The sequence below is a fragment of the Micropterus salmoides genome, unplaced genomic scaffold (genome assembly GCF_014851395.1).
Source record: "Micropterus salmoides isolate LMB-PRFRI ecotype aquatic unplaced genomic scaffold, ASM1485139v1 Ms_hic_scaffold_19, whole genome shotgun sequence".
Taxonomy (NCBI): Eukaryota; Metazoa; Chordata; class Actinopteri; order Centrarchiformes; family Centrarchidae; genus Micropterus; species Micropterus salmoides.
This window is the reverse complement of record NW_024041039.1, coordinates 27,314,120-27,341,480: the sequence shown is the minus strand read 5'-3', so window position 1 is coordinate 27,341,480 and position 27,361 is coordinate 27,314,120. Positions and strand designations below refer to the sequence as shown.

The window sequence follows — 27,361 nt, the reverse complement described above, 5'->3', positions numbered from 1 at the left end:
GAACTTTTACCAACATTTTTATTATCAACAAAAACCGACACCAATTAGAATACAAAAGTTCCACCGGAGTGTGTCAGACATCGGTGCAAAATAGAGCCCCATTCTGTTACCAGAACAGAGACCCGAGTCGACATGAAAACCATGTAACGACTGACTTTCACCTCCTGTTTCTTGGCTTCACATCATCTCTTGGTTCTCTTTCCAACTGCACCTGGGTCTGGGAAATTCCCTGACTGCCTGCTCCTCCTCTCTGTGTCCTTTGCATGCACTCCGCTTGATCCTGCCATTTCATCCATAACCTGACTTTTGTGGAATAAACTGGTGTTGTTTGTGCTCCGTGCTAGAAACAGGACATTCTTACTGTGATGGACTATATTTATGTATGTTTTGTAATACAATTATCACAAAATCTGCTTCTACATTTTCCTTTGCAAGTGTTTTTGATGCTGTGTTGCTATCTCACTGTGCTCCCCCCAAGTGCCTGCTCACACACACAAGTGCTACTGCTGAGCCTGGGCAGTTAGATACAAAAAGGAGCACATACATTCAGAGCTGTAGAGTTTTAACACCGTGATCCTAACTTTACACTATAAAATAACACTTTAAATGATGACAATGTAGACCACCATTGCTCTAGTAATTAATGATAACAATTTAGGCTATAATGCTCCAAAATAATTCACAACACAATTCCAACATCTCTAGCATCAGCTGACAATATTCATGCACTTGGGAACAGTGCTTTACAAATAAGTGTCAGTACAGACCATGGACATCATTAGGCCATTTGGCCCTGTAATGCCATCATATATGGTACATGAGTTTTAGAGACCTCTACATCATCGGTGTGATAATTTCCCCCCCAAAAAAACTGATAATCCACCAGGGGCCCGAAATTTGTCCACCACAGGTCCTTTAATTGAGACAGCCAAAACTGACGTTATCAATCAGTGACCTACGGGTGGTTTTGCAAGGAAACCTTTGCCAATTTTGAAGGAGTTAAGGTGGGAAAAACATTCAAATTGTTTTGGATACTTTAATATGAATATTTAATGGATTGAAGCGATGTATAGTTACTTAACATTTCATAACTTAATTTATAGTAAAATTGTGTTGAAAATGTGTGTATCAAATTATATACAGCAGGTATATAAGGTAATTTATGTATTCATATATGTACTTAATAATAATTGCCTTTTGGTCATTGATTTTAAATAAAAACTGACCAATTCAGAGAGGAAATACACAGTAAATTGTGTTTTGTTTGTGTTTTTTAAATGGCAAAAAAGTACAGCATTGAAAATATCCTGATTATGGATGGCAATTCAAGTGACATAGAGCAGCTGGGGGAAGATGATGATGCTGATGATGAAAAATGGCTTAAAATATGTTGTGTCCACATCATGTTTTTTGTTGTTTCAAAAAACATGATGTGGACAAAACAAAACTCATACATACATATTTTTTTTTTGCTTTACATTTAATAACCACTCCATATTCAAAAAATTTTAATTTTCTGGCGATTGTTTGATGGTTCAGGTTTTACAGGGCTAACATAACTTGAATGCAGGAAATAAAGTGTTTAATGCTGCACTTTTCTAGGGGAAGAACCCCAGACCCCCTTTTCTTATATTTCAGCATTTCATATTTCTTCAAAATAGTGTTAAAAATATTTTCACCTTGTTCTCGTACATCTTCACATGATCCAAGTGTACCATCACACCCCTAATCTGAGCACTTATGTTCCCACAACATTTCAACACCAGGTGACGCCTTTGTCTACAGGTCAGTAGTGTACCAAGGCATAACTAAATTATTACATGATATTTATTATATTTGCTACCCACTTCACTTTCTGCATTAATTGGCTTTGATAAATTATATAAATATATAGATGTTGCCTAAATGGCTAGGCTCAGTCTGACCTAAGTGAATTCCCCTCACGCAGCTTTGATGTGTCTAAAAGCTAACGTTACAGTAACTTTTGTTCAACAGAGGAGAAATGGAAGAAGAGAATATTTATGTCACTTTTTACCTGTTAACATCTTTGCTTCTTGACTGGTTGTTTGCATAAGTGGTTAGAATACAGTAACAAAAGATGCAAGCGCAAAGACTTTGCAAGCACAAGTTACGCATACCCCGGGGGCTAAGCCCCCCTTGTCTTTAAATCCTAGTGACGTCCCTGGTGCTGACCATTTTAAGGAAGACTGAATAGACCTGTGTACTGCAGGCCTAGAGGGTAATTCCCTATAGTGGATTAATACTGGATTTTATACCTCTAATAATAACAACAATAACAATAGTAATAGTACTAGGAATATAGGTCCCTTTCACATAATGGCAACATAGACACAGACACAGAAACAGCGTTTCCTGTCCAGACGTCTGTAAATGTTTACTTTGAATGTCTTCACCGGAAGTGTCATTGTGCTTTTGTTTCTGCCTTGATGCTGGTGGAATTGATGTTTGTCATGACTGCCATGAGTGTTCACTGACCTTCAGTGGTCATAGTTCATAATTACATGTTTTTATACTTTGGAAGTTTTGCAGAGAGCTTTACTGGTGTGGCTCGAATGAAGCACAATACTGCCAAAGCATGATCTACGAGGTATTGTTAGTATAATAATTCAGGATGAAAAAACTACACAACACTATATACACTATATAATACTACTACTACATTACTGTGCTGTACAATATTTTATATTATAATGAGAGAATAACAAATTGTTGCAAATCATCAAAAAATATAAAATAAAATAATGTATTTACACATGATACGTGACGAGAACACAACTCGACGCCCGATGAATCAAAACTTCACAGGAACAAACCCACATCATCAGAGGCTCTTGTTTCACATTGAAAGGTCAAAGTACATTTGTACCACCATAATCTCATTATAAACCAGTGGGTAAAGGAAGGGCAGTTGTGCCACAAGATGTGTCAGGTTACAAAATCAAAATTGAGAGACAAATGTTTATTGAACAGTACTACCTCACCTGAAAAACTCTATGTACTTGAGATAAATGAGATTAGCCAACTTTTGGACAAGGCTGTAAATAGAGGTGTCATATCTAAGAAAGAATTTGACTTCTTACATGTTAAATCAACACAACTACCAAAGATCCACACATCTCTGGAACACCCTCCTGGTAGACAAGTAGCAACAGGCATCAATTCAGTCACAGCCCAACTGTCTGCTTTTGTGGACTATCACATCAATCCTTTTGTTTTTGAACTACCAACCTTCTTAAAATACATACAATCGATAAAGACACTACGCATTTCTGAATCGACAATCTCATGTGCCCTGGATGTGTGAGCCTCTGTAGTAGCATTCCACACATGGTCTACAAGCTTTGGACCAAGAAATGAGACCTTGATGATCACACAGAACATTTCTAGTAGTCGCAACTTAACAATATTTCAATTGTTTCAGTGTGGGGAATAATTTTTACTGGCAGCGCTATGGGCACAGTTATGCTATGGGCACAGTTTTATCACCAAACTATACATATAGTTTTGTTGGACTTTTTTGAATTGAAATACATCTTGAGTGAACCTAGTGGCAGTGACTTAGCCCCGCCCTAAAGCATACCCTAAAAGAACATAATTCTGTATTAAAGAAGATTTGAAACTAACGATTGAGACTTCAAGCACATTCGGAAAGTGTTTACTGAGGTAATAAATCAAGTTGGAAGTTGGAAGTAGAGTCATTTTCTCATGGATGTTTATACAATGGGACTTTTTTTTTGCAACCAGTGGAGTTGCCCCCCCTACTGGCCATTAGAAAGAAGGCAGGGTTATGACACTTCCACCTTGGCTTCACTTTTCAGACCTGGAGGTTGCTGCTTGAAGTAAACACAATGACATATTAGGTCTTCCGGTGAAAATTTCCAAAATAATATTTACAAATTCGACTTGTGGCCCAAATGTAGTAAAGCAGCGATTTTGCTTAAAACATTAGAAGGTTATGCAAAACTCCATTGTGTCCAGGGCATTATTTACTGGCATTGTGTCATTTTTCCAGTATGATATAACAGCCGTCTACTTTACCGGTGTGAAGGCAGAATTGTACTATTACGTTTAGTGACAACTTTCAGGATAAAACAAGTAGACATGTATGTAAATGGTTACATTATTTTCAATACGGCTATTTGCAGGCCTACTGATCCCACTGAAAATAAGAACCACCATGCATATCTGTACTAATCACTTAAACCTAGTGTTGTAATTCCCTCCTGTGACCACTTGAGGGCAGTAAACACTGATGATTTTAAAGACGCAGAGCCAATAATATGCCTAAACAATTCCACTTTCACAGCAATTGCAATACACAGCAGTGATTATAAATTATGTCCACTCCAATTTAATGGGGATGGACAAACATTCATAATGATAGCACAGGGATGTTGTATGAGAATTAATATGTTTTCTGTTGGTTATATTTTTCAGTTATGTGGCTGCATTGCAGCTGAAACAGCTTTATTGCCTGTAGAAGTCCAGTCAGCTATTGGTAAAGGTGTACTGCATCTCTGTTGTGACAGAGTAGTAACATTTAGTTACAGGGGACATGAGCCATTTTAAACCTAAAGCATATACTGAACATATAAATACCTCTGAATGTGCAATGTAAAAAAATATACATATTATTTACTATGTTACATGTGTTATCACGTCATGTAGGCTGAGAGGCTTCAGTTGGGCTCTTTAATGAATAATGAACCTATATAACCTTTTTTTTTTAAACCTGGGCTGAGCTTGACATCTTTAAATTCCACCAATCAAGTCAAAAATAGTGTCAAATAGTCTTATTTTGGAATGATGAGTCTGATGATGATTAATAATGAGAAAGATGATATTTACACCAGACTGAACGAGTCAGTTAACTGAATTACTGTAAGTGGCTTTCCATAAACAAAACAGGACAATTTCAGGTTGGAAATATTTTTTTTATTATTATAATTCATTTAAATTAACAAACACTGCTATACATATTGCTGTTTTTTATTAATTTTGAATCATTTTAAACAGTTAAAGCGTTTGGAAAAGAAGTAAGAGTAGTTGAAAACAGGCGACAGACAGTAGATGACATGTACAGCAGAAGATCTACAGTCAATGGCTTTTTTCTACGCGTGTCGAGGGGCTCCAGAATATTTCAACATACAAACATATCAGACTCGCCCACAGTAATGTTTTTGGTTATCATTTCGCCTCTTTATGTTGTCATACAGGATTAAAGATGTCCTGTTGCATCCACGTAATATCACAGCCAGTGATCTTAAACCCAACATCCTCAAATGATAAATAGCCAACATATTCTCTCCAAAGTAGCAGCAGCTTATATTGGATTGCAAAGTCCATTTTCTGCATCCAGCGCAACAAAGGTCTCCAACCCCAACTTCTATTCCTCTGATAACAAAAAGGGTTTGAGCAAAGATGACACCCAACTGTGACCCCTGACATTATATATTCATTAGGAATGTTTGAAGTAAACAAAAAAGTCCCGAATATCGCTGTTGTGTCCTCAGTGCGCAGTATTGAAAACCCTCATCCCTTTAGGATACACATGTATAAATAATGAAAAAGAAGTGCTCCATAGATCTCCCAAAATATTACATCTTCTCAAGGTGTCTCTTCTTTCATCTCAGGCCAGCTGTAGAGAGTCATCTAATCCCTTCCTTATTGTCAAAAAGTGATCACTGTCTGGCCCTTGTTGAAAGCCAACATGGCTTCACAAAGTTTCCACTGAGTACCTTGTCGTTGGCATATGTTCATACACCCATAAATCAGCACATCTGTGTTGAATTTAAACATAATTTCTTTACTAAAAGTGACAGATTTACAAACACGGTATAAACAGGGTTGACATCATTGGCAGCTGGCGACAGTCTAGACCACAGTGGCTTTTTTCAAATTTGAGCAAAATCCCTCCTTTTAGACAAAGACGAACAATTTGCATGTGTCATACAAACCTTTTTGGCTTTTTGAAACCTGACCTGCGCTGAGAGGCAGTGTTGAAAAAGGTTAGACCTTTATTTGGAGAGCGTAAGAAACAAAGTACAGAATCCAGTGAAGGAGGGGTTTGTTCAAACTTTTGTGTCATCTTTGAAATGTCTGTGCTGGAAAAGACAAACCTTTCTTGATGTGAGACAATGAAGCGATGGAGTTTATCGTCCCCCCCATCATATAGTACCACCTCTGCAACACTTTGGCTAGACCATACAACAGCCTGCAGTCCTGCAACGTTCTTCACGATGGGGTGCGACTACACATGAGAGATATCCCTGACATCAATGTAAATCACATACACTTTGTCATAAACAGTTCAGGTACAGAATCACTGAGGAAAAGCACATCAACACTACTGTAAAGTCAAGCCACTATGGCAAAATAGAAGGTATAGAGTATTGAAGAACTAGTCATTGATTGAAAGTTGGCTCATATCCTTTGCAACACTGAGAAGTGCTTTGGTCACACCGTGCATGACCGGTTTGCTTTTCTACAGGCAGATTAAGGAGAAGACAATGTCTCAACAAAACACTTTATAAAATTTAATCAGCACAGGCCATAAATACAATTAAAGAGATGGAAATAGCGTCAGAAACGTGTACACACTCTACGTAGCAATTCCTGAATCAAGGTCCAAGTTAGGAAAGGACAAATCTAAATGGAAAAAACGATGAGAGGAAGTCTTTGCTTACTGTCTCTTTCTCTCCTCAGAAATTCCAGTAGAATGCTGACCTCGTTTAGTGATTTATTGATTCGTCTTGGCGGAGTGCAAGTGTCGGCCACATGGCTTTTTAAACATTTTCAAAAAAATATATTAAGTACGCGCTCTCTAATTGCAGTCACATCAACTCACGATTGCCAGATTTTGGCATGTTTCTCTTCAGAACTGTCTGCTCAGTAAACAAGTTGACACTCTGGAGTTGAAATGGCGAAGGGGTGACTCTTCTTAGGATTGGTGCACACACTTTTACAAATAAAAAATGTACACTGAAGCAGAACAAGAAGAAACACACGGCGTAGCCCTTGTGGGTCTCCCTGCGGAGAGGGAAACGGCTCACATGGTCAGCTTGGTCTGGACTGTTGAATGTGCTCTTGGGTCTTTAAAAGACACTGAAGGGGAGGGGTGGGGGGGGGGGCACGCAGTTGATCCTCATGCTTGCCTTCAGCCACAGTGTTTGTTTCTCAGCAGCGCCGAGCCCTCGCTCAGAGGGCCAGGAGGGTGGGCGAGTTGAGGGAGTCTGAGGACTGGTCGCCGCTGCTGCTGCTGCGCCGGTGGGCCTTGGAGCAGGACTCGGAGGAGGGTGAGGGGCTGTCGGGCTCCAGCATGCTCGGGTAGGTGAATATGAGGCTCGGGGCGTGGGGTGTGGTGGCCGGGGTGGATGCCGCCACCACCGGTGTGTTCAGGCTATCTCCATCCGTGCAGTACATCCCGCCGCTGACACCCCCACCACCCAGGCAGATTGGCTTGATGACAGAGCGCTGGAGCTTGCCCATCTTGTCCTCGTCATCCTCTGGCTCTTGTTTCACTACCACTTGGTTCATCTGAGCCCGGGTGCCCATGTTGGGGCGCATGGTGAGGGGGAGGGGGGCGCACTGCTGCTGCTGGTGCCCTGATTGCTGGTGGCGCTCCTCGATGGGGAGCTTGCACACAGGATTGTGGGCAACCAGCATGAACTCCAGCTTGTCTTTCTCCTTCTGCAGGCTCTCGATCTCCTTCTGCAGGTCTGCTTTCTCCTCCTCCAGCTTCTCAGTCTCCTGTGAAGAGAGAGAGAGGAAATAAGGTTGAGCACAACGAGGGTTGTTGCAGTTCACGGTCAGCACCTTAACTTCTAGGCCACCAACTAAGCAGGCTCGTTTTACCTTGATAAGCCAAGATATTGAAAACACGTGGGAAAAGGATCTTCAGCCTAATCAAAGCTTTGAACACGTGATAAGTGTCTTCGACAATACTGACTGTAGTCAGATTGTATGTGTGTTCCCTCAATGAGCCAAAAGAGGGCACTGTTTGTTTGGACAATTTGGACTTAACAATGTGTAATCTCAAAGCTTTCTGTGTGAATTTACATAATAACTGTGTCTTTGTATGTGGCCCGGCAATATAAGAGCTGCATCTACAGACAAAGACAGATCCTATAAAAGCTGTTTGCCAGCTCTAGACATCAGATAGAGATAAGCTGACAAGCTGCCTGAGAACTTTGACTCATGGGCAAAGGTATGAGGAAATAGTACACAAAGAGCCAGGGAAAGGTGTCCAATGAAACACTTAAGTGAATGATATCAGTAAATCAAAGAGCAGACATTGTAGGAATATCGCGCCTTATTTTCACTGGAAAGCGACACTTCCTTATTTGTTTTGTTTTTTTAAACAGGCGTGTGAAGACGGAAAGGCGTTTGGTTTTTTCCCTTGAAGCAATGCCTCTGGTGTGTGTGTTTGTATATCTGCATGTGTGCGCAGCACGTCTCTATGTGGGATTGTGAGACAAGCAATTGGCCCCTTTCACAAAATGTCGTGCATTCATGGAGACAGCTGCCTACAGCAAATTCCATTCCTGGGGTTTTTTTAAGGCCTGACAAGCTCAACCTCGCTGTAATTCGGCTAATTAGTCCATTTAGTTGCCGTTACTGTCTGCCAGGCAGCGTCGCGAAACAGCCCTACCTCTGTCTACAGCTGAGCGAGACAAAAAGCTTTTCATCGCCTGTCATCTCTTCACTCAGACCTTGCACTCGGCGAGACACAGCGTGCGCGCGCTCGAGAGTCAAACCAGTAATGTGAGGTTGTAAATTTAGGTGTGGAGTTCAATCAATCTAGACTTCTGCCAGGCTTCCGAACAAGTGAGACTTGTTTTTTTCCCCTGTGCAACATGAATTCCCTATATGCAAATAATTTCTTTTGTTGTTGTTGGTTTTTTTTTGTTGCCAGTTTTGATATTTTCTGCCACAACTATAAGCACAGCAAATTTTGCCCCAAAACAGGAAGCATCGGAGTTTATTAACTTGAAGTGGTTGCCACATAAGAGGAACAAGATGCTTCAGCCCTTACGAGTGATTTGTGGTCATTTTGTGTGATTAAAGCAGGGCCCAATAACAGATTCTGATCTTGTGGCTACAGCTTTGAGGTTTCTACTCACCCCTTGCAGCATCTCGGTGAGCTCCCGCCTGCGGTTGCGGCATTTGGCGGCGGCTAACTTATTCCTCTCACGCCTCACCCTCCTTTTCTCTTCTTCCTCCGGGGTGAGCTAAGGGCAAGTAAAGAAGGAACACGGCAGGTAAAATAAGCTGTTTGACAGTCACACAATCAATATGAAGCGAAGAGTATAAACAAGAGCTGGGTACTACTGAGTATAACAGTGATACAAATTTTGGATTTGGAATTTATTGGCATGATAGAGTAAACTCATCGATTTGCTTCTTTTTCATTGAACAAACATGATAATTTTATGATTTCCAATGAAAATAATGTCGTGTTTTGTGTTGTTTTCACGACGAACCAACTTCAAATTGCTTTGTAAAAGATCTTCTGAAGCCAAATCCAGCCATATAAAAAGAAATCAATTTCTACCTATTGAAAATAAAATCCAGCTCTGTTACCCACACAGTCATCCCAGATCCCTCACCTGTTCGTCCCTCTTGCGTCGGCCCCTGGCATCCCCGATGGAGCGGATTACCCCGGGCCGAGCCAGTGTGTTGTGCCCCAACAGCCCCGGCCCGTTGGTCAGGTGATGGCCGTACGGGTGTGAGCGCGTGTAAGGATTGGACATGGAGGTGATGACGGTGGGCTGTACCATCCACTGTAGGTCTTGGCTGGTCGTGATTGCATTGATGGTGGGTATGAAGGCACTGTTGGAGCCGGGCATGTCGACCCTGTACTTCTAGAAAGAGAAGGAATGAAAATTGAATTGAATTGAATTGAACTGAATTGAAAAATTGAATTGAATTGAATTGAACTGAATTGAAAAATTGAATTGAATTGAATGAGAGAGATCTGATAAGACATTTTCTGGAAAAGTGGGGTGGCATCCGCTTGTAGAGGAGCAAGCCTATGCAGTGGTGTGGGTCAGCGCATGTAACTTAATCCCATAAGCATCTTACTTCATTTCTACGAGCCCTGCCTCATATTGCTGACAGCACAATTGCTGAGACACTCCCCACCACCCACCATTATAAAATTCACACATTTTCCACATTTCAAGCTCACAGTAATGATTCAATCTACATAGGCAAAACACTGTGTATGTAACCCCTGGAGTGGAACAGTGACACATGTTGTGAATCATGTGGGAAAGCCCAAGGTGTCCAGTGCATCTCACTTCACTACAATAACCATGAGACAAAACATAGCACTGGGCAAGTGTAACACATGTCTGGACTGGCAGGAGGGTAAGTATACATATTAGCTGCACTGGTATAGTGGTATGTTTTATTATTAAATAAATCTAAATGATGCATTTGCCTATAGTCCTGGGTATGTCTAAAGCAACAATGTGATGCAAAATACTATGTCTGGTCTAAAGATAAGATTATGACTTCAAAGCACTTAACTTTTGGCAATAAACCCCCAAATTGTAAATTTGGAGCTTCTGTCAAATCCCTAAAAGTATAAATATTTACATGGCCTTTATTTACAACCTACATCAATATGTGTGTGTGAATCACAAGTATGAGAACCGGTGTCAGGTCAGTGTTACTTCATGTCTCTAGAGTCCACAAACCTACTCGTGCGTGATTTACGCACGTCCCCATATCTCCGTTATTCCCGACTTTCCGTCGGATATCCCGGCAGTCTATTGGAACTTTGTTTATCTGGTGAGTCATTGTGTATGAGATTTGTTAAGCACATGTGAAACGCGTTGAGTTCCAGTAAAGGGGGAAGCAGCCAGCTGTGACAAGTCTGACAGTTAGCCAGAGATTTTTTTGGGCGAGCTTGGCTTCAAGAGCGTCAAAATTCACATTAAAAAAAGAAGAAGAATGTGTATGCTGTGTAGTGTGAAGGACATAAACATTCAGTGGAATCATTACACAAATATAGAGAAGCCCAGGTTTAACTGGTGAAACTGCTGGTCTGATCAAAAATGCAATTGGTCTAATAAAAACAGAAAATGCCTTGTTTTGATATGACCCAATAAACCTAACAAAGAGGTCATGTTCCAGCCCGCTGTAATAGGAAACAGACTGCCAGTGTGTGATTACAGGGAACTAGAGCAATGATAAATACGGGCCAAAAGTCGTTTACCGTAAAGTTGCGTGAGCCTGAGGAGGCTTTTCCACAGAAGTGCTCAATACGCAAGACTTGGGTACGGGTAAACAACCTCTTCCCGGATTTCTATCCTATTATTTTTTAACATATCGGCACGGCATCCCCATAACGTTACACTGGCACGCCTACAGTAGCCTATGTACATCTCACTGAGAACGGATCAAAGTTTACTCTTCTATGAAATCGAGGAGACGGATTGCACGGGTGTATGTAAACAGAACGCAGTAATTTCTTCTTTTTTTTTTTTTTTTGCATTTTCTCGGTAAGGAAAAACAGGCTTCTGACCCGCGCTCCCGGTCCGTGTGCGCTTCCCGCTGGAGGAAATGTGCCATGTGCAGCGCGAGACCTGCCTGAGAAAATCAGACTTCATCAGTCTAATCCTTGATCATGTCATTTCTGCTAGTGCAACAAAACAAATACCTGCCACAAACACCAACTCTAACTGAACTAATATCACATTTTGCACGTCGGTGGCGCACTCCTAACTGGCTTAACTGGTGGCTATAAGAAATTAGACATCGCCTAACCCTTCTATTAATGCCTGCATCAGGCAATACATGCCTGTTGCATTATCCACTATGTGTTCTATCTCTACCCGGTTTATTGACAGCAATGTTTTGCGCAATGTGAAAATAGCTCAGAGTGTATTATGTATGCGTTACACAGGATTTATCGTCATTATAATGCATGCACGGTAGAAAGACACAGTGATCTGTAATTGACATCTGGAAACCCCAAGCTCAAATCCGTTCCAATGTCTCATTTCTACTGCAACAAACAGCACACACCACCTTACATTTGTCGGTGGAACCTGAACGTTTAGAAGTTTTATTTACCATAAGGGCCAACTGAAGAATACATGTTTATTTTTTTTTTCTGATAAAAATCGCCGCGTCTTCGCATTTTACTGCATGTGCGCCACACAGTGCGTAAATGTGATATTTGATCTAAAGTACATCACCCGATTTTGTTTACATAGCCTAGCTTATGACAGAATTCAAATGGTGTGAATCCAGAATACTTGTTCACAGATCGAGTCTTGCATCTGTTGAGTCGCCGATGCAAGACTGTGTCATCAGTTTTTTCCCCAAGCGACCTGGAGAATTCCTATTAACAGAGGCGCGGTGCCATGAGAAAAACCATGATCCACAAGGGCAAACAAGTTGTAATTTTAAGAGGGCGTGTGCTTGAAATTTAACCTAAGACACACACACATACATATATATATTAGAAACATATTTCTAGATAATATCGCGACAGCTTCCTTATGTTACCTGGTAGCTTGAGGTAGAGATCGGACTTCCGATCGTGCTGCTGCCGCTTGTGAAGGACTCTGGCTGGGCCGGAGAGGTGCTGCTGCCGCGGGACGAGGTGTCGTAGTTCCCGGAGTAGTCCTGGTACATGATCCAGGAAAGAGGAAGATTTCAATAGACTGTTTGAGCTCTGAACCCCCTTTTTTAAAATCCTCGCAGTGAAAAGGCACCAGAACAGAAAATTCCTCTGGCTCGAGACGTTGTTAATTGCAGATATCCAGAGAAGAGTAGGCAAAGTGCAATTATGCTCCTCTAAACTAACCTGAAACACCTCACAGATATTGCCAGTTGAATAAATATTTTGTTGTGGGTTAGCCCTGCTTGTAGCCCCCTATTTCTTATGTGCCTTTATTATTCTTGAGCCGCATGTAAACTACACTATTAGAGATCCTCTCAGGTGTGCAAACTTCAACCTAAAGTCAGCAGCACCCCCTCAGCAGTCAAATCCAGTAGAGACAAGTGAACCTGTAGTTACAGAGTGACTCACGCAGGTTAACATTCGCTTTAAAGCCTATTGCCTTGCTAGTGTTCTGAATATTTTCCGTCGCCGTGCCTACTACACACTATCTGAGCTCTCTGCTGTTCACGGAACAGTTCTAACTTTTTTTCTTTTCCTTTTCACCACACTTCCTAGAGATGACTCACTTCAATGGCACTATGAAGAACTGCAACGGCTTTTCAACGCCAACGAAACAGCCTACGTCACGCCTGGGCGTTGCGACTTCTCCCAGGGAGGGGTCGTTTCTGGATAAGGCAGTGAAAAAGAAATATCCGCTGTGACCATCCTTCGCCCAGCGGACACTGAAGATACACTCGAAAAGCAGGGATACAGTTAAAGCAGCTAAAACATGTCTGGGGAGATTTATTTTTTGATACGGACGTCAGTGCCTGCTGTGGAGTTCACTATTTGTCTGACTTGCTTTGGTCCATTGACGCATGTTTCCTAAAATGGGCAGTTGCGTCAGAGAGCGCGTGTGGGTTTCCTTGGTAAAGGAAGCGTCAGACACTGGAGGGATTCCCTCCCCTCGCGCACTGCACTCCGGACTCGGAGCTCTCGGCGCGCGGGTCCCGGTCCGGTACTCATCAGAGCAGGAAAACGACGAATATTAAAGCTTTAGACGTACAGATAAAGAGCTTATGGGCGCAGGCTGGTTTAAAGTCGCGCGGCACACTTGTGCACACTCACTAGTGACTTTAGAGCATTAAAAGCATCTCATGGGAGTTTTCTGTGCCAGAATTAATTCGATATCCGCATCTGTGCTCAGCCAGAATGTCCTTAATTTATTGACGGCACTGAGAGGCCACGCGCGTATACCATGCCCGTTATTTCTGCTGCTTGAAGACACACGAGCTTAACATCCACCGGCTTTCATCTGTTGCTGTTCCTGTTAATAAAGACCACTCAAAATGATTGGACATGCAGCGTTTCTGCACAATCGAGTCTTTGTGTTATTTGGCGGCGACGCATTGTGCGTAATTTGGAGAGGTGGCATGGAGCGCAAAGGGATGGCACAAAACACAGCATGATCCCATGCAATTGGTCAAATTAATGTGGCCCACTGGTTAGGTCTACACAAAAGTACAGCGTGGATGCTTCAAAGGAATCTCAGTGAAATGTGGGCTAATTGTAATTCGGACGCACCTCATAAACAAGGGCACAGCGCCCAGAATGTGACACCTTACATGATATGAAATGGCGTATTAAGTATAATCCAATCTGCCATGGTTCCTATTTTAATCTGTACCACCATAACTGGTTATGCTGAGCTCTCTCAAAGCTGTTTGCCGCGCATGTCTTTGCCAGAAAGAGTCGCTCCCATCAAAAAGTTTCAGCTGCAGTGTTCAGTCGGGGGAAGTTGTGAGGAGGGAAAATAATCCGCAGGGGGTTTTCTAAGGTGACCACTGGCAGCGGAGGGACTCGTTTATGCGCTTGCTCATAACGTGAACACGTCACTCAGATTGTAGGCAGGCTGCTCAAGCCCTCCAATATGTCACCCTTTCCAAAGTAACTGGGCGTCATATTCGCTGCATTACCTTTTGACCCGCGCATTGATCTATGTGCAGAGGCTGCTCTGCAGTCCCTCCCGAGGTTCTGGTTATGGGAAATTGCGACAGAAAGCACGCAGATGTTCAATAAATCTTTATTTGAATGATATTAATTAATGATTAGTGTTTATCGTCTGCCAAAGGCACAGCTTTTGAACGGTAACGGCGTTGCTAAGCGACACAGTTTGTGCTAAATTGCTTGGGGAACTCTAATCTGCCATAGTCCTATAATTAATGCTGTAATATAATTTGAGATGCACCCATCGGCGTCAATTTGGGCAAAGCAAGGTATGGCACTGTGACAGCTTCTGTTCCTATAGTGAGTGCAATTTTGATCTTTAAGTACATAATGAGATATCACGCAAAAAAATTGGAATCCACAACAAACGGCGTTATGTGATGCCTGTCAGTCAGATCCTAATGCTCCAATTTGCCATTAGTTTCATGGATGTTGATGGTAAATGACATATTCGGGGATTTATAATAAAAAAAAACTGGGTGTCTAAGCGCCGCAGTGCAGAAGCCCAAGGAGGCAGCCAAGGCACGTGACAGATATAGGCTCGGGGGTCATTGTGCGCACTGGGGCCGGCTGATCCGCAGGTCGTGCGCCACTGACGCGTCGGTATCCCCTCGATCACACATCATAAAGAATCAGATCCATATAGAACATCCCATCCAGGCTGTCGTCCACTCACAGAATTATGATCACTGACAGACTATTAGCAAGAGGCTTACCTGGCCGTGGCCGACGTGTATCATAGGTGCTCGTGACGCAAGATGGTTGATGGCCCTAATGCTGCCTTCAAGTACCCGTCTGCTAAATCCGAATGGGGGGGGGTCAAGTGCGTTTGGTCAAGTGCTTTTGGTTGGCAGTGATGAAAAAATTACTATTAATATATTAATTAATAATGTTAAAGTCAGTTTTGGCGACACTTGGCTGCATGGCGCAGAGCTGTATGCAGCAGCTGTAAGGCGGCATAAACTCAATGAGACAGGACTATGGACATGGTATTGTGTAATAGTTCAAGTGCTCCATTGTGTGCATTTTATTTCACACATTTTCTTTACATAGAGGCCTACATATCACACATTCCCCTCAGGCTACTACCAGTGGTGGAAAGATTCAAAGCACATTCCCTGAAGTTCAATTTTGAGGAGTATGTTACTTTATGCTACATTTCTAAGGTAAATATTGTACTTTTTTACACAACTAAATTTGTTTAACAACTATGCAGATGAAGGTTGTACAAACATATGATCAGTTTATAAAATATAAGGCTTTGTAGGAGATTATACTACATAGATTAGTTCAAAGCGCCACACCAGAATCCCCAGGATCACTGGAAGATATAAGGGCTTGGAGGTTCTAGACGGTCTGCAAGCTCAATAAATGTAGAAAAGGACTTGCCGAAGTACTATTCAAAATGTCTATGTATGTTTAAATCAATTTTGTGATTACTGTTAAATAAGCCAAAAGTTTATTGCTAAGTTGATGTTCTACCTCTGTTTAAGTAAGTTATTTATTTATTGTTTTGTATATGTTGTTTCCTACCATGTCTTGAGTAAACAGACAAATCCAAATCTATATTTTTCTTAAAGAAAAAACAACTAGCTTAACTATTAAAATACTGCTTATAAATGTGTCCATCAGCAGAAACCATTGTGCTGCATAATCAGTACTTTCATAGTTGGTACTCTTAGTACATTTTTTTTGATGATGCTTTCACTGAAATACGATTTTGAATGCAGGACTTCTACTGTGGAGCATTTTTATATGGGAGGATTGCCTCTTTTACTTAAGCATAGGATCTGAATACTTCTTCCACCACTGGCTACTCCATAATCATCATTAAAATTACTGTTAGAATGCGATTTTGTGTGTGAATCTGTAACACGCACCAGCGCCTCAAACACCTCTCACATAATGCATGTGTTATTTGTTGCCACTGCCAAATTCAGGCATAATTCAGGTGCATTTTCTGAAGTTCTTCAGTTTGGTGATTGAATTGTAAACCTACTCAAAAGCACATTCATGGCATTTACAGTAATATTGAGTTACTTTATTGCTAAATAATTAGCAGGAAAACAGCTCAGCGGAACAGAGAGGAGGAGGCTGTTTTAACTGACACGTTTCCTCAAGTCAGCAAGTTCTGAATTCACCATAATCACTGTGTGTTTCACTTTTAATTTTTTATTTTATTTTGCCCTTGCCTTCCTTTGTTTTCTTTCCTTTAGCGTCACTCACCTGTCATGTTGTAATACCTTAACCTGGATAATAGCTCAACATGATCAGCATGGCTAATCTCACAGCTCAGGTGCAGCCAGCAGGACACACGCAGGCACCAAAGTGCTGACTAGGAGCATAGAGAGTGGGTTAAAGAACAATCAGCATGACTGACAGTGGGATTTGTTGTTGTGCTAGTGGCCTCTTCACAGTTAATATACTGTTTTATGATGGAACCCAGCAAAAAGGCAGCAATGTATGTCTATGTCTATGTCCCACCCAACTGACAATGACATCAAATCTATTGAAACTATCCCGTATGACTTGGATTGCTCTGACAATGCAGTGGCAAACACATGCTCTCTTGTCACAGTGTCTTGTGCAAGTTGGACTTTTTAAATAGAAATCTAATCAGCAGTTTCATCAGGATGCCCACTGTGCGGGTACATGGCTTTAAAAGAGGCTGAATGCCAGACTGGCAGACAGCTCCTGTGAATTAAAGTAACCATCCTTCAGTGATTTCATTTGCTGGTTGCCTTGGTGACTCATGTAAAGCAGTCAAACACAACAGCGCAGAGGGATAATTTGATCATTCTTGACCTCTGGAGTGTGGGACTGTGGAGAGAAGAATATGAATTCATTGGCTGCATATCCTCCAATAAGGCCAATCAAATCCAGGTATGCAAAATTCACCGCAGCTGCTCAACAGCGTCTTCCACTTATTCACATGCAGTCTATCTGGACTGCGTATCAAGACCATCTGATGGATTTATTTTATGTTTATGTTGCTGTGGTTTCAGCTTGAATGCCAGATACCATATGCAAAAACAATTAACATGCCCAGAATTCTGTATATTGCTGGCATTCTGGCACAGTAATTAAAGAGGCACTCCACCAGTTTTAACAAATGAAGATCTGTTTACTTATCATGGGAAGTGCGTTTCAGATATTAACCCTGGTGATGTCATCGGGGTAACATCAGCACAGGCTTGGAGTCAAATTTATAAGTGGAACACTGCATTAAAAAAAACACTGGGATTGTGGAGATTAAAAGAAGTGAGCGCTTACCACACAGGGATGTTCTTCCAAAAAATTATAGCAAACTGCATTATGGGAATTGAAGGATCCAGTGTTTCTGGAGTTTGAGCAATGCTAAGGGCCAAAAATCAGGACATCACTGCCTCTGTCTCTTAAATTTTTGGCCATTCATTTTCAAATCGGTCTCTCACATTCCCACCTGTATGTTAGTGCAATATGGCCAACTTGTTAGCAAACTGTTCCTTATTTACACATCCAGTCATTACGGAGCAACATTATCATTTATTCTGAGTCGTTTTTGTGTCCACCTGATGAATATAAAGTCCAATTTTCACTCTCTTTTAGCTCTGCTTTGGAGAAATATTTGCTTATTTAGCTGCTAAATGATCCATAATGTTCACCAGCTAGTCACTAACTATGTCTGTCTAAGCTTTTCTGTTGTTGTTGAAAACAGCGGTATAGCCGCAGAGTTGGGGGTCAATTCTCTGTAGGTTCATTTGAACCCCCCCCCCCCCATATTGTCATAAAACATTCTCATTAGAGCTGCTTTTAAGGAACAAGTTGACATTTTGGGTAATATGATTAGGCCTATTCACTTTCTTGCTGAGAGCTGGGTGAGAACAATGATGCCAACCTCATGTGTGCACTGTAAGCTACAACCAGGAAATGCTTAGCTTAGCTTAGCATACAGAAGCAGGGGGGAAACAGCTAGCTCAGCCCAAAACAAGCAACATGTTTTCCACTTTTTTTTTTGCACAGATTGAACAAACAGGATATAATTAGTGAGCTTTAGAGGTGCTGTAGGCAGATGGAGCCAGGCTAGCTGTTTCCAGTCTTTATGCTAAACTGGGCTAACCAGCTGCTGGCTGTAGTCTTATATTTACTGGACTGATATAAGAGGGGATTGATGGTCTTATCTAACTCAAACCAAGATATGAGCAAGTACTGAACTACTACTATAATTGTTTAAGTAAAGGAGATCGATTGACCTATTTTCCAGATTTCTGAGGGTTCTAGGTTTTCTTATGGTTATGGTAATTATGTCACTTATATAAATATCACTCCACGTAGTTAAAAGAAAAGGTAGCAGTTGGGAGAATTACTTACTTTCCTGCAGGGCTGAGATGTGGTTAAAGTGTTGCAACCTGAAACCTGCCTACACATCCACAGTGCTGGTTGTGGAGCTGAATCTCCCTTTACAGTAAACTAATGTATTGAACCATTTGATTTTCTAAATGAGACAAACACATCCTTTACTAGAAATGTTTGCTGGCACTCAAACCTGAAAGAAGAGCGGCACTGGAATTGCAGTGAGGTGGAAATTAGGGGGTGGGAGCATATTATCAAATGCCATCACTTAGCAACTGAATGTTTCCTTGCTTATGTGCTGCTGCAGTAGGGAATAAACCAAGTGACCTCATCTGAACTGAACTTTTTTTCATGTCATTGTGCAGGTCCACTAGCTGGCAATTCTAAAATATATTTTGTCACAGGAGATTGCAGCGAAGCGAGGTGCTATATTCTGTAATTTACCGGACAGCTTATTATAGCCAAGTAGAGGCACGTATTTACCTGTACTGAGCTTAGAGTACCTTTCAATCAACACACCCGAAAACACTCTTGACAGTAACTTCACAAGCATTAAGGTATCAGTTCCTGATACAATGGAAGGAAGTGCGTCACAGACACACTGTACCTCGAGGCAAAGAAGAATGGAACGCTGCTCGGGTGAAAACAGCAGAGAGAGAAAGGGAAATGTTGGAGCATGTGGTGGAAGAAGTGAACAAATAACAGGGTTGGAGAGAATACAAGACCGCGAGTGGTCGGGGGACTTCTGAGCAGGCACAGAGCGGTCAACACAGCCACCTGCAGCTCGCAAATATACAGGACCCTGGTGTTCCTTCCACTTTTACTGGACTGCTTGTTTTCAGTGGAAGAAAACAAAAGTCTCCCCCCTTCCCCACCAATACCAGAAACCAAGGAAAGGAAAATGTTGGCTGACTGACAAAAATGGGCTTTATATGTGGGTATTATTTTGTTTTGGTCCTTCTGCGTGTTGTTTTCCTTGTCGTTGGCCCGAAACAGTCAAATCAAATAGTGTTTCACAGTGACGCGTCTTAATGCAGCCACAGACACACAATGGGCAAGTTTAACTCAGTCCGTCAACAAGGTTGTCATTGTAATTTATGAGTATGCTGGTCTGAGAGCAGGCTGAGGGCTGTGCAGCCTGGAATGTTAATGGGTTTTGGTTGAGAAACTGAGTTGTCCGGCTGTTATTTGACCTCCGCTGTAAAACTGCAATCCTCCTTCCTACGACTTGAACTAAACCAATCTGAAGCTATCTTTAAATCTTTATCTGTAATATGTGAGGGTTTTTTGTAGTCTTTATTTCTGTTGTGTTTTCTGCACTTCACCAGAAATCACCTGTTCAACTAAAGGTGTGGGTTGGTTGATGACGTTTGTGTTTTAAGGCTGTTGATCTGTTCAGCTAACTAACTAACCACTCATTTTTCTGGAAGCCTGGAAACAAACACATCACTTCATGGGCACCAAAAGGAAGCGGTAAATGTGTTCAGTCCATAAGCATATCTGAACTGGAGGTTGAATCATGCTGACTGTTATTGTAAAGGAAAAAAAACCATGGATTTAAGAAACAGTTTTTTGCCATATTGCTACTGAGTCTCTTAATCAAGCAATGCTGTATTGGAAAACTTCACTTCCTGTTGAAGCTTAGAGAAGATTAGCACTGTTGGCTTGTTTTTAGATGCAATCTTGCATTTTTTGTGTTAACATACAGAATTCTTTGTGTTCAGTTTTATGTGTGCCAATATCTCGCTCAGCCGCTCATATGCCACTGTGAGGCTTATCTTCACTGTAGAATAATCCACATTGTTTTTGCTCTGTTTATCTGGGTCCTCAGAGATAAATCTATGGAGGAATCAAATGGCAGGATATCAGTGTTGTAACTGATGAGTTTTTAGACTAGTCCCACTGTTGCCTCTGTGAAATTGTACTACTGTTATATGTTGGATACCTTAATTACAATTTGAGGCAAGGAAACAAATATGGCAAACTTTTACCAACATTCACTTTATTTTCCAGATTAACATTAATAAAACAAGGGATGGGGAGGGGATTAAATATTTACACTGCATTTTAACAATGGTGAAATTACAGGACATTCATGGACATAAAGAGAATATCAGTACCTACCTGTAGCTGACATTACAACAGCCCATTTGATGCGATTGTGGGGTCGTGCTCTCCTGATGGCATTTCTTTTGTTGTCTTTCTTTTTGTATTGGTTCCCTGATAGGTCTATGTTGCTGTTAACATGCTCCTACACTGTAAAGTTTTGCACTGTTTCAAGTTTTGCAGACTTAATATTCTAAAATATTAACATTTGACACATAGTCAGCCTAGCAATTTACGAAAGTGAGTTATTACAATTTATTTATTTAAGTTGTGCTTCAGTACGTGGGGCCAAAGTTCTGAAAACACACAAGCATTTGTTGTGAAATGTAGGAAAGCCAACTTATACAGTTTACATTTGTCCTTCCACTTCTCTGACTGGCTGCTATGGATCAGAGCAAGACTTGAGAGCATCCAGGTAAGTTTTGATATTTTTTTAGTTTTGAAATGGTGTTCAGTATTCGAACAGTATTAAAAGTTGTATGCTATGATGAATCCATAGATAAGTTTGGAATTATCAAAGACAAGGTGACAGTTACATATTAAGAAAATATTTGTTTGAAGGAAATTAACCAACTCTTAAATGTTTATTCTATTACCGCATTGCTAATTTCTAGCAACTTGCCAACACTATTGCCTTCATCACAGAGGAGCAGACTGGCCTTGCATTGGCACTGTGTGTGCATTTTCAGAACCACTGGTGCATTGAAATTACACTTTTTTGTGAGATTACACAGGACTGTCCTAAGACAAGAGAACTCAACATTTCACCGCTGGTTGTGCCAGCCATTAACCAGCACACTCCAAGACTCTATTGGGCCATGAGGGCGACTTTTCCATCTGAGATGGATCAACTCCTAAACAGACTGGATGAAGAGAGGAATTATAGATTATAGAGAATATTCTAAATATTTTGTATACTGTGAACATGAATGTAAACCATGGATTTAGAAGGTTTGTTTCTCTTCATAAAGCTCCACAAATCATAACATTTTTTATATAAACAATTGATCTCATCTTGATTGAAGGTATTGCTTGTAGTGACAGTCAGAATAAACGAGCTGTACCTAAGGGACAAACAAAAACAGTGACCTAGGTGAACATCTATCAGATAAAAAGATATTTATATTAGGAGACTGCAGCCTTGACGGTCCTTCCCTTGTATTCCTGTGACAGTCAAGAGAAGCTGTTCAGGAACTGTCTTGTGAGTGGTTGTTAGTAACATTAAATGTATCTTTTTATATTGAAATTAAGTTTCGAAAGTTTGTAGTTCCTTCATTGCTACGCACAGAAAAATATAATCAAATTCATAGAATAACTCTTTCTCCACGCATTTTCGAGTAATGGCTTATTCTGAGCCACAGTAATTGAATGACATGTCTTTCACTTTGATTTACTTTTAATGTTTCCTTTCTGTCATCAAGGCAACTGACCCAGAAGAGCAGCAGACTAAAGACCTTATTGTGGGCATCCTCACTCTGTTGGATGATGATTCAGCTCCTGCAAGTGGCGCGTACATTGCTGTTATCATAGAAGAAGACATCATCATTCAAGATCTCCCTGACCTGCCAACAGCATTTGCCTACCTCTTTGGGCTGATCTATGCTTTAAACCTTAAGTATCCAAAGGAACTGAGGTACACATTTGAGACAATTCAGAGGGTTTCCTTGGGAATTGGAATTGATCTTTCTGCAAGAGTCAGATTTCACAAAACCAAAATCCATGCATGAATCCAGTGTGTTCAGTTGTCAGCTGTTAGCTGACTGACAGTTTTGAATTTCACAAGTCCCTCTTGCCCGTTGTATAATAATGTTTTAATGGTTCATATCTTTTTAATGAGATGGATCCCTCTCCACCTCTTCCGATTTGCTTTTCCCCCTCTCTCTCTCCTCTTTTTCTCAAGTTCCCTCTCTCAACGTCTCTTCTCTCACCCTCGTCTACCCTCTTTATCTCCTCCAGTTCTCAAGCTCTATCTCTTCTCTACTCCTTTTCTTTATCTCAAGTTCCCTTTCCACCTCTCTTCTAGACTCTAGTTCTGTGTGCAGTTTTATTTCAACCCATGAGCTACCTCTTTTGGTAACTTTTTGTTTTGTCATGTTGCATATTTCATACTGATGTCGAATACTAATATCGATACTAATATTAACTCCATCTTGGTATGGTCACAACTTCCAGGGAAGTCTTCTTGGATCTCCCTAAATGCTACCTCATTGTATTTTGCTGTTCGAGAGGTGATACATTGTTACAACCCGAGTAAAGTGTTAAGACTGGGATAGATACAGGTTCTAATTTGCTTGGCCTTGTTAAGAATTTGATACTTGGTTTGATAAAATACAAAAACTTTGAATGTGGATATTTGACGTGTAATTATTTATCCATTTAGACGTGTCAAAGTTATTACAATTCAAAATGATAAGTTATTACAACTTGGGGTTGGGTTAAGAAAACTTAAAAGTGAAAGTTGATCAAACTCAAAAGCAAAACTTAAAATGTTAAGTTTAATTTCCCAACTTAAAATTTTATTGAAGTTTGTTGCGTTAAAATTTTAAGTTCTCCCAACTTTTTATTTTTTACAGTGTATAAGATTAGCAAAAACATTTCCAACTTCCTCCATTTTCACACAAAAGTAAAATTTCACACTGAGCTGATAAAATGAAGTTAAAGCAGCTCTTCCCACAGAAAACCAAACTCCACTTTATCCACTAAAATACAGGGATGTTGCTTCAGTGCTTAAGAGTGTACAGTCATGCTAGCGGCTATAGCGAGGCCCAGCTTTGAGCTTTACATGCTAACATCGGTATGCTAACATGCTCACAATGACAATGTAGCAGTAACAATCAGATGTTTAGCAAATACTATTTACCAAGTTTTATCATCTTAGTTTTGCCTGTTAGCATGCTAACATCTGTTAATTAGCACTAAACAAAAAGTATAGCTGAGGCTGATGGGAATGTCAATTTTGGTATCAGCAAAAGTTATTATAATTCACCCTGTGGGGGACACAAATGTCGGTGACAAATTTCATCCGTTTATCCGAATCTATCCGTATGTATGACAGAATTCAATTCTTGTAACCATCTTAGGAAGCAAAGTAGAATTGTCGTTTTCCAATCTCTGAGAGTCAGTATTTATTATTGGCTAACACAGTTCACTTCATCACAGCTGAGAAGTAAAGGATAAAGTGTACTCGGAACATTTATAACCAAGTCTCTGTGGGGAAGTATAATTCTTTAGTATAGCCTACATTGGAAAACAAAAAATATTACTTTTCAAAATAAGTGCACATAGTTCCTTCTTTGATGAAAACTGAAAGATAAATATTGTGTAATATGACTTTGGAACCTCTTAACTATTAGCCCGATGTTTATCAGTGTTAGCAAAGTGTGGACTCTTTTCCCCTTCTCTTAAAAGCTGAGCTAAAGCAGAATCTACCTAACATTTTTTACTGTATGGTGGTCAGGAATTATAGAAATACAGGGCCATGAGTCTGTAGCATAATCAATAGTTTTTTAAAGGGATGTTTTGAAGCTTGCTGCCATGTTGTCAGTCATTTGGAATAAAAATAAATGCATATTTGGGTGGCAGCCAGGGTAGAGCCAGAGATGAGCTGAAGATGTACGAGTAAACAGCAATCACTAGTGATACATGGCGACACCTGTCAATTCAGAAAGACACACGGAAACATTCTTTAAAAACCTAAATGACGTAAAATGGCACAAAGACACATTAAAGCAAAAGAAGGAAAATGGCACAAAGACACATTAAAGCAAAAGAAGGAATCAACTGTGAATCAAACAGTAATTGATCAAACAGAAATGTGGAATTGCAGGGAGGAATGGGAATGAAGGAGGCGTGGGTGGTGGTTTATCTTCTTCCCGGGGTCGATTCCTCTGGTGCGTCCATTCATTCCGGCTCGATGGAGGCTTAATGTGAGTGTGGAAAAGTGGAAAATTTAATTAGGCTGCCAAGGGGGGTTTGTGTCACTTGGCATGAGCCATCCCCCACCCTCTCTACCACCCCACTCTCACTCAACCCTTGCTCTTATCTGATTCGCCGCAACAACCCCGATGTTTGTTCCTCTTTTTGTATTTATACTGATAGTCCTTCGGGGGACATGACCCACCGGGCCAAAGGAGCAGATAGAGGTCAACAGTTTACAGCTGCACAGAGGTTGTGAGAGTGGGGGAGACCTGATGTTGTGGAGCTGCCACTGAGCACTGACGTGTGGATACACTGAAGCAGTGCGGCTGCTATACGGAGAGAAGGGCAAACACACTGACAGCCATTTTATCTCGCTGCTTGTGTGACATTAAAATACGACGCTACCACCACACTACTGACACTCCAAGCTTCATTTTACATTGTTGCTCATATGTAGGTTTTTGGATAACGGATATTGGCTGGTTATACCCAATCACAGTGGCAAACCCACATTTGAAACTGACATGATGTGATGGCAGTTTGTTAGGGAATGTCTCAGCTGGTGGTGACTTAAGTACTGTGTAAATGCAATGCTAAGAAACATCTGTAGTGCCGCCCAATAAAAAGCAATCATCAGTGTAAACAGGAAGTTTAAGAAGGCAATTTATATTCTCCTTTATAGCCAATCTTGTACATGTAGGTTTCGGTTTTATTTACACTTGCATTAGTGGGGAAAAGTTAGTTTCAGAGTTAGTAGTATTCATGCTGTTAAGAATGAGAGGGAAATAACTAATAATGGTAACCTGACCACCATTATTTGGTAATTTAGTCTGTTATTGGCATAACAATTCTAATTTGGAGTATATTGTGTATTGGGAAATGTGATTCAAAGTCTTCTCAGTTAACATCAATATGTTTAATTACTTAGTGTCTAGTCAGACATGTCGACCATATTGCAAATTGTTTTACTCTTCAATTTAAAGTGGTCACATGCTAAGGTTAGTTCTGTAAGTAACCTTAGTTAACTGTGCTAATCCACACATAATCCACATAAGAAACTAGTTTGTGCCATGCGGCCTGCTTGACCTGCATGTGGAATTTAGTGATGCACAAATCTTCACTTAGTAAACACAAACACAGGACAGTTGGTGCAGCTCACACATTGCAGCGCATGCCAATGATCTTAATGCAAGATTTGTTAGATTTTGCTGCTTCATGCAAAGTCAAAAACACGAAAATCCTCATGTTTAAATTTGATTTCAGACACTAACCTCTGCAACGTCATCAATTTCAGCAGCACTGTGAGTGTCACAATGTTGGCTGGACAGAAAACTGTTACCTTTAATTTTATACAGCCCGTGTGTAGGAATAAGATTCAAAGTGCAAGTTGACAGGAAACTAAACTGATGCCCGGGCCGTACTTCATCATGTGGCTGCATCACATCCGCTCAGACTCAAAAGAAAACTTTCCACCAACTCGTCAGGGAACATGCTCATCCCTCACTTCCACCGCATGGATATTTATTTTTCAGAAGTGGGGGAGGGGCAAGGGATGCAGGAAGGGGTGTTGGTGGAGGGATGAAGGAGTCTTGTCACATTACATGTACCTGTCTTTGCGCGTCTTCACTTGCGGCTGTCATCTCACCTGACAGGTCTATCAGTGTCCACGGCTGATCAGAACGCGTCCCGCAGCCTGACAGGCTGAACCAACAGCACGGCAATCCAGACTGACAGCTCCTCAGGTAGCTGGTGGAGGGAGGGAGGGAGGGAGGGAGGAAAAGAGGGAGGAATCAGGGGGAAGGGGGGCAAGACAAAGGCCGCTGAGGAGCAAAAGAACACACACACAACAGTAAACACCCTGAGATAATCCACCCGGCATGACTGATTTAATAATTTCCTGAATTTCACAAAATCATCTGATAATAAAGTGATTCTGAGATAACGCTTTGTAACAGAGCGATTGTTGCCAAACATTACCTTTAAAACCTCCATTAAAGCCCAGAATCCTCTTTCTGCCGAGGAAACACAGGGTGCCAGTTTGAATATTTTTAAGCAAATTGAGTCTCGTCTCACGACAATCAAGCACATTGAACCAAGGCCAAAATGCTTGCTTAACGCAGGGGAACCAAGAGCTGTATTCCAGAGAAAAAACACCTGCGGGATGTGCTTTGCTTAACCCATGAAAGGTTTAAATCAAGTGTCTATGATCACACCCAGGGGAAAACAAACGAGGAGGGAGCCCCCCCCCCACACTGCTCTTTCCCCTCTTCGACAAAAACTGTCTTTATCTTGTCAAAAGCCATCGAAAACAAGCCCAGCCAGAACGCCTCAGCAACACGAAGACAAGACAAAACGGGA

At 41.1% G+C, this 27,361-nt stretch overlaps 1 protein-coding gene and 1 long non-coding RNA gene across 2 annotated transcripts; one reads left to right on the top strand and one right to left on the bottom strand.

Annotated features, from left to right (window-relative positions):
- Positions 1-4,938: 4,938 nt before the first annotated feature.
- fosl2 (FOS like 2, AP-1 transcription factor subunit) lies at positions 4,939-13,250 on the bottom strand. Its single transcript, XM_038728598.1, has 4 exons — positions 12,544-13,250; positions 9,630-9,884; positions 9,144-9,251; positions 4,939-7,770 (listed from the first exon to the last, which is right to left on the bottom strand). The coding sequence occupies exons 1-4, from the start codon at positions 12,670-12,672 to the stop codon at positions 7,219-7,221; spliced, it is 1,044 nt and encodes a 347-aa protein (XP_038584526.1). The 5' UTR covers positions 12,673-13,250; the 3' UTR covers positions 4,939-7,218.
- A 6,313-nt stretch (positions 13,251-19,563) lies between these two features.
- On the top strand, positions 19,564-23,433 carry LOC119910900. The gene is made up of 2 exons (XR_005445712.1): positions 19,564-19,913; positions 21,479-23,433. It is a non-coding gene; the product is annotated as an uncharacterized LOC119910900 (long non-coding RNA).
- The last annotated feature ends 3,928 nt before the right edge of the window (positions 23,434-27,361 follow it).